Source organism: Marmota flaviventris, chromosome 12 (assembly GCF_047511675.1).
Source record: "Marmota flaviventris isolate mMarFla1 chromosome 12, mMarFla1.hap1, whole genome shotgun sequence".
Classification (NCBI taxonomy): Eukaryota; Metazoa; Chordata; class Mammalia; order Rodentia; family Sciuridae; genus Marmota; species Marmota flaviventris.
In genome coordinates, this window is record NC_092509.1 from 55,789,877 (window position 1) to 55,806,468 (window position 16,592).

The 16,592-nt window shown below is 40.5% G+C and overlaps 1 protein-coding gene and 1 pseudogene across 1 annotated transcript in view; both read right to left on the reverse strand.

Moving 5' to 3' along the window:
- The window catches only part of Smyd3 (SET and MYND domain containing 3), a 699,549-nt gene extending 698,209 nt beyond the window's left edge, over positions 1-1,340 (reverse strand). Inside the window, exon 1 of the mRNA XM_027928608.3 lies at positions 1,118-1,340. Within this exon, the coding sequence (XP_027784409.1) occupies positions 1,118-1,281 (164 nt within the window). The 5' untranslated portion in view covers positions 1,282-1,340. The remainder of the gene's footprint in view (positions 1-1,117) is intronic.
- A 9,750-nt stretch (positions 1,341-11,090) lies between these two features.
- LOC114087097 (cytochrome c oxidase assembly protein COX20, mitochondrial pseudogene) lies at positions 11,091-12,359 on the reverse strand (annotated as a pseudogene).
- Positions 12,360-16,592: the final 4,233 nt, after the last annotated feature.

The window sequence follows — 16,592 nt, forward strand, 5'->3', positions numbered from 1 at the left end:
GTCAGCATTACTTCAGAAAGCAACAGATACAATTATTTGGTAACTTTAAAATGCAAATATGAACCAAATAAGAACATAATAAGATTAATGGTAAAGCTACTGATTACCTCCCTGCCTTCATTCATCCCAACCCCAGACTGATGGTCTGCAAGAGCAGGAATGCTTAAAATCATCTGAACCATCACAAAAAGAGCTCTTCTGCTTTGTGCATGGAAGGAGTTCAATACTATTTAACTGAATGCAATTCTTATGTACTAAAGGTATAGTACATATATATTTCCAGAAGTTGATTTCTCATAGAACTTTAAACTGGCACTGTGCTTCCAGGCTTCCAAAACACTGCCACATGGATTCTCACAACTAGATAAGTGTTGAAGAGTTAGACTTGCCTGCAGTCACTAACTGGAAAAGCACACTGAGGAATCTCAGTTATGTAGGCTACCACAACACTTTATTTGCACCCCTTTGTCAGCCCTTCTGATACACTGTAACTCTATCACTCGACCTGCCCCCTAGGAATTCTTAAGGATATTCCATTAATATCCATATCCCCGAGCCACACAAAACCTGGACCATAAAAGTGCACCGTAAACACTGAGATTCTTCTGCCTTCTTCAAGCCTAGTTCTTTGCCAGCAGGGCCTCAGCTCTGAGCCTGCTTTATGCACATCCCTGCTCCTTCACGCCCACCCCTGCCACTTAAGATTTCCACAGCCACACCAAAGAAGCTTGTCGCACACGACATAGACTTTTTGTTCCCTAGCAAAATTACCCACAGCCAACGCTTCCCCTCAAGCCTGCAACACTGGGGAGGAAGGAGTAGCCTGGGTAACCGGTCCTGCTTCGTTCGCCATATAGAGCAGCAGGGGCTGGGATTCCTCAATCCACTTGGCTGGAGAGCAGAGGGGTCGTCTCGGCGGGGCCTGTCAGGGGCGACCTGCCCCCAGGAACACGCGTGCCGTGGGGAGTGGAGGGCCCCGTGATCTCCGCAGAACCGCCGAGCTGCTGTACAGCCAAGTGCAGGCGGAGTTCTCCGAGGACTGTCCACACCACGCTCCCAGCACTCTGGACCCCCGCACCGCTCGGGACTAAGGTGGGCAAAGGCGCTCCATACGTACCCGAGGAGGCAGCGGTCGCAGACTACGCCACGACTCCCCTTGCACACCGTGTACGCCAAAGGATCCGAGCGAAAGAGCAGCTCCCCGGGGCGTAGCGGGGCCACTGCGCGCAGCCCGTTTCCCCGGTCGGCAGTCGTGAACTTTTCCATCTTCAGTGGCTCCATCCTCCCGCAGCTCCCGCACCTCAGCCGTCTACCAAGTCCCGCAGACAGCGTCTCGCGGGCTGCCGGAACCCGCGCGCAGGCGCCCTGTGCGCACACGTACGCCCGAGGGGCGGGGCGGGCGCGGCGGGCCTCAGAGCATGCCCAGACCGGGCCCGGAGGGAGCCGCGCGCGGCGCCTGGGGACTCTACTGGTGCAGCTAGCTCCCCGCGGCTTTGCTAAGTAAGGATGGGCTGGTTTCTTCCCTTTCAACGTTTTATGATGATAATTTTAGTGCAGTAGAAAAAGTTAAAAGAACAATTCGGTGAACACCTGTATACCCTCCACCTAGATCAAACAATTCTTAACATGTTGCCATTTCTGATCGTTCACTCTACCCACCTGTATGTGTATTTGCTTGCATTTTCAAAGTTGTTGTGTTGAACCTTTGGAAACTAAGTTGCAGGCATCATAACAGTTCAGAACTTATACTTTTCCTCATAACATTTTACACTTAGATACTATAATATTCATTTTCACAGAATAAGAGTGATATCCTGAGCTCTTAGCATGTACAAGGTCCTGGATTCAATTCCCCAAACCGCATAATAATAAGTAAATGGGGAGGGGGACAATATCCTATAAAACTACAATGTCCTTATTACACCTAAGAAAATTATACCAGCAAACAAAAAAATATACTGACTTAAAGTATGCCGTGTGTGTTTAACCAGAATCCAACCAAGGGTCATTTCCCCCCCCCCCCTCTGATATTGACTCTTTTAGGATAGAAGCTAGAAGCCTTGTAAAATGTTCTGTTTTCAGTATTTGATTTTTTTATTTCATAGAGTCATTTAACTTGTTTATATTCCCAGTGAACTGTACGCTAAGTCTAGATGTTAGAATCTAAAGACTTGATTCAAGTGAAACATTTTTTAGGGGAAAAAAAAATACTTCAAATGATATTATTCACTTCATATTGCTTCACTTCATGTCAGAAGGTGTATAATATCAAGTTGTCCCACTTTTAATAAAATTAAGTTTGATCCGTTGGTTAAAGTAGTAGCCGCTAGATTTCATTATAAACTTAACACTTTACAGTATAGTAAGTAAAAATGTACTAATATTAACATTACAGTAATATTTGTAAGTGATATGGGTGATATTCTGGTACTGTGAGACTGGCCTGATTCCTGCAACCTGGAGAGACAGACTTTTGAGACTTAACTGGAATAGTTTAGAAGTTTTTTTGTTTTGTTTTTTAAATATCTTTAGTTGTAGATGGATACAATACCTTTATTTTGCTTAACTTTTTATGTGGTGCCGGGGATCAAACCCAGTGTTCCACATGTGCTGCGCAAGCGTTTTACCACTGAGACACAAACCCAGCCCCAGAAATGGTTTTTGATTTGGAAAAAGAACAGTGGATGAGGATTCCAAAAACATGGATTTGAGTCCCAACTCTACCATGTGATCTCAAGTAACTTCTAAACCTGTTTGAAGATGATACTTTAAAGAGTGATGAGATTAAATCTTTTGAAAGAATTTGAAAAATCTTTAAAGTACCATATAAATGTAAAGAATCATTAGACTGAGTTAAGACTTTTCAGTCTGTAATATATGATAATGCCTGTGTACTGAATGCTACCAGTGCTATCAGGATAATTATCTCATACTAGTGGTTCGTATTAAGCATGATACATAGAAGAAATAAAAATATTATTTACTGAACCAAATAGCATATCATAAGGAGATCCAGAGAACCAAGTCCCCAGTTACTAAAGACCGTGAGAAAGACTTCTCAGGAAAAAATATGTCAGATGGAATGTAGTCTTAACAGTTCCAAATGTGATTCCAGATATCTAGATATGACCCATTTCCCCTAATGTATGTCTTATTCCTCCCTTCCTCACCCCTGAAAGTCAATTTGATGAGCCCAACCTAAATCTATCCTAAGATTGGGAGCCATCACGGCACAAAGTTCTGAAAAATTAGATTGCTATTTGGACTGACCATACTCTGGGGGCTAATCTTGTTCGGAATTCCTGCCCATGCTCTAAACTCACCCATGCCTAGCTCTCCTTGACCAGATAACAACCCTCCCTAAAACTTTAGCAGCCCCTCATAAATTCTGATGTTGGAATCTCAATTTAATCCCTACCTTGAAATGTTAAGCCATGTAGATAATTAACTTGCTATCTCCCTTTATATTATGCTTGTCAGAACCCTGTTAGCTGTAAATTCCCAAGACAACCTCCTTTGTAACTTTTTGTGCTATAAAACCTTTTTCCTGGAGTACTGGGGGTCTGTTCTCAGGCTCTGCAATTTTGGGTGAGACAGTCGCTGGCCAGCTCACTTGTATATACAATATAAGCTTGCTTTAATTTGGTTTAAAATTGGAGTTGGTGGTCTTTTCTTTGCATCGGGTTCAACAAACTAACTTACCCTGAAGCTTATAGGAGTGCCCCCTTCATTGTCTTTCCCCTAGCCTGTACACTGCTTCACTTCCTATTGTCTGAAGCTTGGATGTAGGGCTGATGATGAGCCATCTTCCACTATGAAGAAAAAAGCAACATCACAAAAAATGGTGGAGCAGGAAAGGAAGCGCCCTACACCTCTGGACTGTTCGCCTGGTTGGACTGTTAAATGACAAAGACAGCTTGTTAAGTCACTCTTTTTCAGTCTGTGTTAAGGAAGCTATACCAATATTGTCATTTCCCAGTCTTTTTTGCAGTAAATGTGCAGGCACAGACCTGGAATTTGCCCATTTAACTCACCCACTGCAGAGATGTGATTGCTGAAGGAGTTCCAGAAGTTCAGATTGTTAGCAGTGTCAGCAACATGCCCGCACTGGACCAGTTCTGAGGCCCAAATTTAGTGGATATATAGACCACATACCCCATACCTATTTCTCCAGCCCTCCTGGCAATCATGTGTGCAAGAATTCTAACCCTTTAGTAACCTCTGTCTTAATTCAGCCACAGAATCTGTTTATTTGCAAGCCAAAAACTGACAACCATACCACTCTTCACCTCTCACAATGCCCAACTATACTAACCTTCTTTCAGGTCCTGAAGAGTGCCACAGTCTTTCTCACCTCAGGGCCTTCCCAAGCATAAAACACACTTGCATGCGAGTATGCACACCCATGTACAACCCATCTCATGTTTAATTCCTTCATTTTAATTCTTAGTAAGCTAAGGCCCCACTAATGACCCTATTCAAAGAGACCTTCTCAGGCTGGGGTTGTGGCTCAGTAGTAAACAGCTTACCTAGCACTAGAGCGCTTGTCTAGTATGTGTGAGGCACTGAGTTCAATCCTCAGCACCACATAAAAATGAATAAATAAAATAAAGGTATTTCATCCATCTCCAACTAAAGAAAAAGAGAGGCCTTCTCAGAATGTTCCATCTACACTAGGGTCCAAGTGAAATTTTATAGGAAAACAGTCTTTAATCTTTATAACACATAATGATTTGCAATTATTTCTTATTGTTGTCATTATTTCACTCATTTAGTATTTCTTACCTATTAGGTATACATTCATATCAATGGTTTAATCACTGTATCCAGAACTTTCCCTGTTTTTTTAAATTTATGAAAGTACTTGTTTCTGTATATGACACTAACAGCTTTCACAGTCAATTATTATAGCAATTTTCACTGCAATAATGAAAATTAACTGGCAACATATAAAACATGTAAAGATATTTCTCATCTCAAGTAGACTCTAGATTTTTACCTAAACAGGAAATGAGTATGTGGATATTAACAATAAATCCTGAAAAGTCTTTGATTGTATTAATAGTTACATTTGATAGATATAATTATACCCATGAGTTCACATAATTATTAATCATATACAAGTTTTGGGATTTCAAATACAAAGCTGAATAGTTTATTTTGGCCAAATACAGAGATAAAAGCTTAATTTTGTGACACATGACCCCATACCAGTTCTGAATATGCAATTTTTTTGTAGTAAGGCTTGAACAAAGGGTGCTTAACCACTGAGCATCATCCCCAACCCTTTTATTTACTTATTTATTTTATTTTGAGACAGCATCTTACTAAGTTGCTTAGAGTCTTACTAAGTTGCTGAGGCTGTCTTTGAACTTGCAGTTATCCTGCCTTTACCTCCGAAATCACTGGGATTACAGGCATGTGCCACAGCACCCAGCCCAGATACACAACTTTGTGTGTCTGCGTGTGTGTGTGTGTGTGGTGCTGGGGATTGAGCCAAATACACAACTTTTAAGATAGGAAAGACAACTAATGAAAAGTAAATCTCTTTCACATCACTGTCAGCTAATGATCTGGTTCTCTTGAGCACTGTTACCATTTTTTTCTTTCTGTACTGGGGACTTCATGCATGTTAACCATGTGCTCTACACACCACAACCCCACCAGTTTCTGTTATATCCTTCAGAGATCTGAATATGTTCTACCATTTGCATCATGTATATGCAAGCAAATATGTATATATAGAAGCAATTGTTTCTGTGGAAAATTGTAGATTACTATTCATATTGTGATGTTGCTAGCTTTGTTGTGTCACAATATCTTTCATTTGACAATAAATGCAATATTCAATGTTTACTAAAATATAAAATTGGTACAGAAAATGGTGATAAAAGTACAGTTCAATGTGAGCATCTCCAGGTAACCATAATTCATAACAGAACATTATTTCATTCATGCTCTCTCCAAATAACTCAAAGATAATCATCACCCTAGTTTCAAACTCCTTAAAATGCTTTTCCTGGCTTTCAATACTAAATATATATAATTATGTAACACATATTTTTAGTATTTAGCTTATTTTGCTCACAGTATGTTTTTTGTAATAAAAGTCACTGCAACTAATTCATAGCCACTGATGAGTAGTATTCCATTTTATTAAAAAACCATAATTTATTACTCCATTTAATCCTGATGTCAAAGATCATTGAAGTTGTGGCCTGTTTGGAGCTACTACAAATAATTCTACTGTTTTGTATATTCCAATGGAGATATGTATAGGAATAGAATTGGTGGGTCAAGGGATGGACCTATGTTCAACTTTAGTAAATAATGTCAATTTTCCTGAATTATTTGTACAATTTACATTCCTGCTAGCAATGTGTAAGAGTTCCAGTACTTCCTCATGCTCACTGCCACTTGCTAGGAGTAGTTATTTTAATTTTAGCCATCTCATAGTTGTGTAATGGGATGTCATTGAGGTTTCAATTTGCATAGTATGAATAGCTAATGATATTGAGCTTCATAATTTAGTGGCTATTTAAGCATATTCCTTTGTAAAGTGCTCATTTTTTTATTGGGTTTACTATATTCACTTCTTAAATTTATTATATGATTATTGAAATATGTAAAAGTAGAAGACTTGTCTAATAAACCCCCTACATACTCATCATTTTACTTTAACAATGGTCAATACAAAGCTAATCTACTTTACCTCTATACATATCTACTTTTCCTCTTCTCCCTGGGATTGTTTTGAAGGAAAATCCAAACATGGCATTATTACATCCGTAATACTTCATTGTTCCCCTTTAAAAGTAATCTGTATCGCCAGGTACATGCCGATAATCTGACTCAGGAGGACCACAGGTTCAAGGCCAGCCTGGGCAACTAAACAAGACTCTGTCTCAAAATAATAATAATAAAATAGGGCTGGGGATATATCTCTGAATAGTAAAGCACCCCTAGGTTCAACTCCCAGTACTGAAAAAAAAGATTAATGAAAGGATAAAGGGACGGATAAATAAATTGATGGGTATAAACAGAAACTTGGTGGTGGCATTCAAGGTTCACTCTAAATTCCTTCAATTTTCCTGTATGTTTGAATTTTCTTAATATAATGTCAAGGGAAAAATGCCATCTTCTCCACTTATAAAGTTCTGTTATGGCTAGTAGTATATCTCAGTGGAAAAAGGTTTATCTAGGGTGCATGTAATCCTAGCTTTGATCCCCAACAATGCAAAACAAAACAAAACAAAAACAAAAATACCTAAAAGTTTAATAAATATTTTCTTTTTTTGTTTGTGTTTGGAGTTGGTTGGTTTGATTGAGTCCAAATTAAGGTGACATGTGACATTGAGGTAATATGTCTCTTTGTTACTTTCTTGATTCTCTTCTCACTTTGGAGATATAATAGTTCACAGTGCAGGCAAGAGATACTTAAACCTAGGATCAAATCCTTTCACCAGAGCCAGCAGCAGAACTCTCATTCAGCTGTTGATGCTACAGTAGGTCATTGTGATCCAAGAGGCTTTGGCCATTAAGAGATCTCTATTTGGACTGAATTGCCAGATTCGTGGGACCACAATAGACCTCCAGGAGCCGAATCCAATGCAATCACACAAGAGTCTTTATTGCAAGCTCCAGCCTGGACTCACAACCATTTCCTACTCAGCCGTCCCAGGGAGTGAGTCTCGGTCCTTTGTTCAGTGAGATTTTATAGGTTTTTGGGGATACTCTATGCTTCACAACATCACACAGCAAATCATTCCATACCACAGGAAAATCAAACAACAACTCTTAACATTGATTAGCACATTCACTGGCGGGAACAAGTTGGGTAGGGGTGATTGGTTAGTACAAGAGGGGGATTCCTTTGAACTGATTAGTTTAGGCCACAAGGGCTGTACATGCTAAACTATATGGTTTCCCAACATGTTATCAACCACCATAAACTACTGGGGGCGGAGGGGTCATCTGGCATCCCAGGTATTTTCCCTGTCTCATGCTGATTGGTGGTTGCTAGGGGGTTGCTAGGGGTCCTCACCTAGCCTAACTGAGTCAGGGACACCTGGCGCTGCAGATCTCTCCTGTTATTTGTAGACAAACAACTCAACCTCAGTGTGGGTATGTGCTTAGGAGTCCTCTGTGGGTTTTTCCAAGGACAAGGGTCATGCCCCCTTCCTTGGACAGGCTTTGCTCTGAGGTAGAGGCTGGTTTCTCAAAAATGGAGTCACAGCAGTTTCTCAGGACCCATACTTGCCAACAGGGCCCAAGATATTTTGTCTCAGAGCAAAGATAAAGCTGGAATTATTTAGCTATTCCCCAATTTGCTTCTCAGGTGCTAACCCTGGAACTAAGAAGGAAAAAGAATGCTGCACAGACTCGGAAGAATCTCTCTCCGTACTTAGATTTTTTCTTACCAAGCTAGATTGTTCACTGGCCCTTGGTTGTCCCAATGGACAGAGGGTAAGGAAGCTTCAGATTACAGGACCCTCACTTAAAAAGCCCATTTCTAAGGCCAACTGTGCTCTCCTTGGTGGGCATGGGAAGGAAGTAGCAGCTTCAGGTGCACAGGAGTCATAGAGCTCTGTGGCAGCCAGAGCATCACTCCGTATTTCCTAGTGGTTGTTTTAAAGCACTACTACCAGGCCTCAACATCCTCCTGTGGGGGAGGACCAGGGACTTTGAGGACTGGCTTGAGGTGAACCTGTGACCCTGTGGAGGGAGCTCAAAGGGTTAGAGTCCCAAAGGGCTTGCCCTTAGGCAAGAAGCATCATCAGTGTAAGGAAATGCTGAGGAAGTTAAGACACATGGAATTACCAATAATTTAGTTAAGAGGCTGAAAGATTTTCTGAACTCTTAATATTCATAAAATTTTAATCAACCATGTTATAAAAATTATCTTTTCTTTATGGAAATTGATACAATAAAATTATTGCCTTATGAAGAGGCAATCAAAATATGCAGCCAAATATATAATAGAGCTCTATCACTATTGATGATAATATTATTTTTCTAGCCAGTTGTGGTGGTGCATGCCTGTAATCCCAGCTATTCAGGAAACTGAGGTAAGAGGATCACCAGTTTCAGGCCAGCCTGGGTAATCTAGCAAGACCCTGTCTCTAAACAAAAAATTAAAAAACAGCTCAGAGGATAGTTCAGTGGTAGAGAATTCCTGGGTTCAATCCCTAGTACCCCCCCCCAAAAAAAAGAGTTATTTTTTTTAGTGATGTTTGTAGTATTTGTCAGCTTTTAAAATTTTATGATTTTTGTGACTTTTTAATTCCAAATATTTACTTTTGTACTTAAATTTGAACTCATTGATTTGTGTGTATATGCATATGTGTGCACTAGAGATTGAACCCAGAGCCTTGTCCATTCTAAGTATGCTATCTACCACTGAGCTACACCCTTAACCCCATATCCTTTTTCTTTTCTTTACTTTTTTTTAGACTGGGGATTGAACCTAGAGGTGCTTTATCACTGAGCCACATCCCAGCCCTTTTTATTTTTTTATTTTGAAGCAGGGTCACAGTAAATTGCTTAGGGCCTTCCTAAATTGCTGATGCTGGCCTCAAAATTGTAATCTTCCTGCCTCAGCCTCCTAAATTACTAGGATTATAATAAGCACATACATACCACTGCACAAGGCTTTTTTTTTTTTTTATCTGAGACAGGGTTTCACTATGTTGGGAAGGCTGGTCTTGAACTTGCAGTCTTCCTAACTCAGCCTCTCGAGTTCCTGAATTGTAGGCATGGAACCTCACACCATTCAAAATAACAGAAAGCACTCAAACACATACTTGTGCACCAATGTCCACAGTGGTATTATTCACAGTAACCAAAAATATTAACAACCCAAGAGAACTAGGAATATTAAGAGAGGTTCATTGTGTTTGAGCAAAAGTCTCAAACAGATAATAAGGAAAATAAGGAAATAACAGATAATAAGGAAATCCTGGACAGGACCCTGAATCTGACCATCTTTCTTTAAGTCTTGGAAAATGTTTGATGTTTCTAATGAAAATCCTTCCTCATTGCTTTACACAAAATCCAAATTGATTTCTTAAAAATACACATAAAAATCAATGTTTTCTCACACTAATTACAGATTTTCATATCGCTGCTTTTCATGAGCAGACAAACCCCCCAAAATATGGAATGATGTGCTTCAATTCCTCTTAAACCCTAACTGTACATTTAACCCACTGTTTTATTAGAAAGAGGCAAATTAAATAGGAGCAATAAATGTTTAATATGGAATGAGCCACCAGCAGTTTTAGTAATAAACTGAGTGTACATTTAACCAAGAATTACTGAATTATTCCAAAAGTCTTGTACATGTATTATCAGGAAGCTAGAATTTTTCTTTGAGCCATAGACTCATGCAAATATATATTCATTGGGCATGCAATTCTCAAGCTCTTCCTTCTATTAATCCCAAGGGCCAGTTCTGAGACTTACATGTTGCCAACTACAGTCAGCACTTCAGGAGCACAGCAATTTTAGTAGTTATACTCAGAAAGTCCCTGCAGTAATATAAGAATGGGATGCTATTGATGAGACCTATTAAGATAGTATTTGTATCAGGACTCTTGGTAAAATGTGGTAGAATTCCATCTCAAACTAGTTCAAACAAAAAAGAAAATGTTTGGCTTCAAGCATTTGTTTAGCTTTGAACATATATGTGGTTTAAGGTACAGCTGGAGTCACGTTGATTTCTCCTTATTTCTACTCTCTCTGTAAACTTTTCATTCTCTACGATTTTCCTTGAGGGCCAAGAAGAAATTATCCTCCCCATGTTATTTAAAATGCATTTTAAATAACTTGTCAGATAATTATAAAATTTCACAAATAAGGAAACCATGTAATTACATTTTTTTGATTTTGCACAAACCAAAACCAATAAGTAACCTGCTATATACCATTCTACAATTTCATAATCAGAAAACAAATGGTAATGTTCCACAATAACACAAACTTTTTAAAGTTTACTTGATTTTATTGTACATAATATTTTATGTAGTTGGTCCCAATGTTGTTCACACTGACTTGAGGGAGATGTTTTGGATTTCTATGCTCATAGTTGCTCAGTTTCTTTCAGGATCAAGGTGGGTACTTTCATATTAAATCTAATTTTTAATTCCTTCTTTGGCAATTCTTTCCTGAATTCTTTGATTTGCATAATTATACCTGCAGTGAAACCAGCATCCTAAATCACCAAGATAAATCCTCCTACTCCAATATCACATGATCTTCTAATTCTACCTTCCCCTTCCTGGGCTCTGCTCTGACTGGCAGCTATGAGGACCAATCCGCTCCTCTAGCCCGCCTTGCACCCCCCCACACACAGGGCCTTGAGAGCCAGGAACTTTTTTTTAACCCACAAATACAAAGCATACCTGTGTTAGTCACCTTTCTGTTACTATAATAAATCCCTAAGATGAATCAATTTATAAGGAGGAAAGTTTTACTTTGGCTCACAATTTTAGAAGTTTCAGTCTATGTTGGTTGGCTCATTGTTTTTGTGTCTGTGGTGAGGCAGAATATCATGGATGGAGTGATTGGCAAAGGAAGCCCTCACTTCAAGGCCACCAGGCAGCAAATGAAAGACAAGGGGCCAGGGTCCCAATATACCCCTCAAGGGCTGTTATGGTTTGGATGTAAGGTATCCCACAAAAGCTCACATGTGAAACAATGCAAGAAGGTTCAGAGAAGAGGTGATTAGGTTATGAGAGCCTTAACCCAATCAGTGAATCAATCACCTGATAGGATTAATTGAGTGGGGACTGAAGGCAGGTGGGGTGTGGCTGGAGGAGGTGGGGCTTTGGGGGCATGGCTTTGGGGTATGTATTTGTATCTGGTAAGTGGGGATCTCTCTCTTTGCCTTCAGATCATCAAGTGAGCTACTTCCTTCCACTAGTCTTCCACCATGATGTTCTGCCTCATCTTGAGCCCCAAGGAATGGAGCCACCTTCTATGGACTAAGACTTCTGAAACCATGAGCCCTCAAACAAACTTTTCCTCCTCTATAATTGTTCTGGTTCTGGTCTTTTAATCGCAGCAGTGAGAAAGATGAATAAAACAAATTGGTACTGAGAAGTATGATCTTTGCTATGACTAAACTGACCATGTGCTCAGAAGCTATTAGAGTTTTTTGGAATTAATTGGAGGAATTTTGAGATGTGTAGTGGTGCAGGCTGGAAATGCTTTAGGTGTGATAAACCTAGCCTAATTCCCTCTTAAGATTGGGAGCCATCTCGTCACAGAGACATGAAAAGTTAATTTCTGCTTTACTACAAATTACTGCAATTTCTAAACTTGATTGGAATGCCTGCCTGTGTCATGAACTCACCCATGCCTGGCTTTCCCTGACCAGATAACAACTCTCTCTGAAACCCTAATGGTGCTTCACTAATTCTGATGTTGGGATCTAAATTTACTCCCTAAGTGCTGAACCATTTAGACCATTAAACTACTACCTTTGTATTATGCTTGACAAAATCCTGTTATCTGTAAGTTCTCAAGACACTCCCCTTTTGCAACTTTTTGTGCTATAAAACTGCACTCCCAGGGAGCTAGAGGACTGTCTTCTAGAAGACCAGAATGCCAATAAGACTCTGGATAGTAAAGACAGGGCTCCACCTCTATGCTCAAAGTTGCTGAATTTCTTTCAGGATCAAGGTGGGTGCTTTCATATAAAATCTAAACTTTGGTTTTAGAGGAGGAGGAGGAGGACTCTATTGGAATTTGGAGTAGAAGCCACTCGTGTTAGGTTCTGGGTGAGAAGTTGTCTTCATTTTGCTCATGTCCTGAGACTTTCTATGAGACTGTTTTTAAAAAGCGATGAACTTCTTAATCTGGTGGAAGAAATTTCTAAGCATCATAGAATTCAGGAAGTGGCACGGATATTGCTGGTAGCTTTTAGCCAAGTTTATGTGATATTCAGAAGCAGAAAACTGAGCAAAAAGATTTGAAAAATTTGGACTTGAAAGGCAAGAGTAAAACTGAGGCCAAGGAAGTTGCAGTTGTTAAAGACATTTGCCCAGAGACTATAAGAAAGATGGCCTAATGGCATCTCAAGAGCTGGCAAGACCACACCTGCCTCAGGCTCAAGGAAGTAAGAGTAAAAATTCTCTGAGACCAGTGGGGTACCCTTCTTACACAAGGGGGCCTAGGAAGTTTTTTCAACATGCTCAACTACCCAGGCACTCAGGCTGCTGCCGCCAGGGTCCCTGGAGGCTTGGCTACTGCTCAAGATAGTGGCGGACCTTGATGTCAACCATTATGCTGGAGTTAGGGAGTCATGGGTGCTTCCACCAAGATTTCAAAGGAAGGCCTGGGAGGCCAGGCAAAGTGCAGCAGGATCAGAGTCCCTGCGGGCACCCCTGAGAGGCAATGTGTGGAGATGTGAGGAAGAGGGCAAAGCTGTAGTGGAGACCCCCAAGATTAAGAAATGCCAGTAAAGTAGGACATTGTCCTAGGAAACCTGCAGGAATCAGGCAGCCACAAGCCAACAAAAGACAACTTGGGCTGCAACCAACATGGTCATAGGGGTGGAGCTACTCAAGCCTTTGGAGAAGACATCATGCCTTGTGCACAGAGCCAAAGGACTTGTTTGTCCAGCTGGATTTTGGTGTTGCTTTGGTCCCATCCCTTCTTTCTATGCCCCTATTTTTATGAATGGATATGTTTACTCTGTACCATTATATACTAGATACTTGTAAACTGCTTTTAATTTTACATGAGCTTATAATGTGAGATTACCTTGAGCCTCAGAGAAGACTTTGGACTTGAACTTTGAGCAATCTTGAAACTGTTGAAACTATGGGAATAGACTAAATGTATCTTAAATTGTCAGATGAGTGTGAGCTTTTGGGGACCCAGGGCAGAATGTTATGGTCTGGATGTGAGGAGTCCCCCAAAAGCTTATGCACGGACTAAGTGAGAAAGTTCAGATAAGAAATGATTAGGTTAAGAGAGCCTTAACCAAATCAGTGTATTAACCACCTGATGGGATTGAGTGGTAACTGAAGGCAGGTGGGATGTGGCTGGAGGAAGTGGGGCTTTGGGGGCATGGCTCTGGGGTATATATTTTTATCTCTTTGCCTCTTGATCATCATATGAGCAGGTTCTTTCCACTACACTCTTCCACCATGATGTTCTACCTCACTTCAAGCCCCAACTAATGCAGCTACCTTCTATGGATTAAGACTTCTGAAACCATGAGCCCTCAAATAAACTTTTCCTCTTCTACAATTGTTCTGGGTTGGGTCTTAGTAGCAGCAGTGAAAAAGCTGACTAAAACAAGGGCACAGCCCCAATTAACTCAACAGGCATGTAATTCTAAAGCTCTCACTAGGCTCCACTTCCTAGAGATTCCACCATGTCTCAATGGTGCCACTGGCTGGGGACCAGGCTTTCAATACATGGGTCTTTGGAGGACATTCAAGATCAAACTACAGCAATACCTGTTAGCATAAATCAGTTTCTGAATTGACCCTAATTGCATTCTTACATTTTAGAGAAATGCATCTTATTTTCTTATTGAAAGATTATGAATATTACAAAAACAAAGTATTCTTAAATACCATTGAAAAGAGTCTCCTGTTGGAATAACTCAAGCGTTTAGCTCTCTTAGCCACCACCAGCCATCATGGTCTTATCTGTAGTTAATTGTATAGGCAGATATTTTACTTTTGTAAAGAAAAGTTTTCTTCAGAGATTCCAATCCAGATTCTTAATACTCCATTTGAACAGTCTGCTAAATTCATTAGGTTTGGATGATCCCAATAAAACAACTATCCATTATGCTCAACCACCAACAAAAATGAAAGGCCCTGGACTGTGGTTGTGCTCAGTAGCAGAGCATTTGCCTAACATGTGTGAGGCATTGGGTTTGATTCTTAGCATCACATAACAAATAAAAAAAGAAAGGCATTCTGTCCATTCACAGCTACAGGGGGTGGGGGTGGGGGAAGGGCCCTTTTGGTAAACTATTTTTAGAAGTGCTAAATTCTTTTTCTTTCTTTCTTTTTGGACGCAGAGGAGCTTAACACTGAGCCACATCCCACATCCCCAACCCCCCCTTTTTTTTTAATATTTATTTTTTAGCTTTAGGTGGACACAATATCTTTATTTTATTTTTATGTGGTGCTGAGGATCGAACCCAGTGCCTCAGGCATGCCAGGTGAGTGTGCTACTACTTGAGCCATATCCTCAGCCCCCGCAACCCTTTTTTATTTTTCATTCTGAGACAGGTCTTGCTAAACTGCTTAGGGCCTTGTCAAATTGCTGAGTCTGGCTTTAAAGTTGCAATCCTCCTGCCTCAGCCTCCCAAGGGGCTGGGATTACAGGCATGAGTCACTGTGCCCATAGAAATTGTAGCCTTGGCAAAAATAGAGTAGTGGATTCAGCCCAGGGATATAAGTCAACTAACTATTCTACCCCAAACTGGAGGTTTGGCCACATACAGTCTGAAAGACATTGAATGCCAGACTAATTTCTCAGCCTACAACTAAGAAGCACTGTCATCGTTCCTGGCAATTTAAACACTCAGAGGTTACTCCAGGGGAACTGAAATAACTGGGCTCTGCAAAATAACCACACAAGAAATACCTTTTTCGACAGAAATACCTTTTTCTTTGGGGTGCTGTGATGGCTCCTCTGACCTTAAGGGTCTGCAGCAGTGAGAAAGATGAATAAAACAAATTGGTACTGAGAAGTATGATCTCCCTTTTATGGAGAAGCCATTCAAATGAAGCAAGGGGTCAGGTTTCAAGGGGCTGAGTCTAGCTTCATGATGTCTGCTGTCAGCAGGCTGACTGACATCTAGGTAGGCCACACCCAAGGGCAGAGTAAGAGAAGGGGACACACAAAAGGTGTTTCCATGGAACATTCTATCCTAAATAGGGCAAGAGGTAATATCACAAAGGAACAGGTGAGCATAGCTCCACCCATGGGGATGTAGGAAGCCACGCCCATGCATGAACACACAGTCGCTGGACCCTAAAGACTGGGGCTACCATCTGGGTTACCTAGGCAACCAGATCACAGAGTGACTGAGATGCCACACCAATCAGAAGAGGAGACAAATGTGGTCAAGTGCTAGTTTGGCCTCCCACAAAGTACATTCAAATACACAGAATGAAAGGTGTCCCCTTCATGCCTTCTATCTTTATTATATTCTCCATTGTTCACACAATGGTATACAATAGTTATATTGCCATAAATTTGGGTTCCAAATTTAAAGCCAAGTTCTATGTCATTTCCTCCTAATTCCCCTTCCTTGGTGATTGTCTATAGGAGTTACTACAGATCTTTATATTCTCCAGTCCTTTATTCTACTCTGTATGACACTGTGACTGTAATTTCTCAGAGAATATAGCACCTAGCAAGTATTAATTTATCTTTCAACCCTTTCACTCATAAATGTGTATACATGTACACTTTTTTTTTTTTTAATTTTGTAGTACTGACTTCCTAGTGGTTAATTGTAAGGGACTGCTGCAAAGTTTTGGTTACCTTAGTTAACCTCTCCAAAGGCTCAGGACATTTTTCGACTTCTCTGGATTTTAACATATAACAGGAAA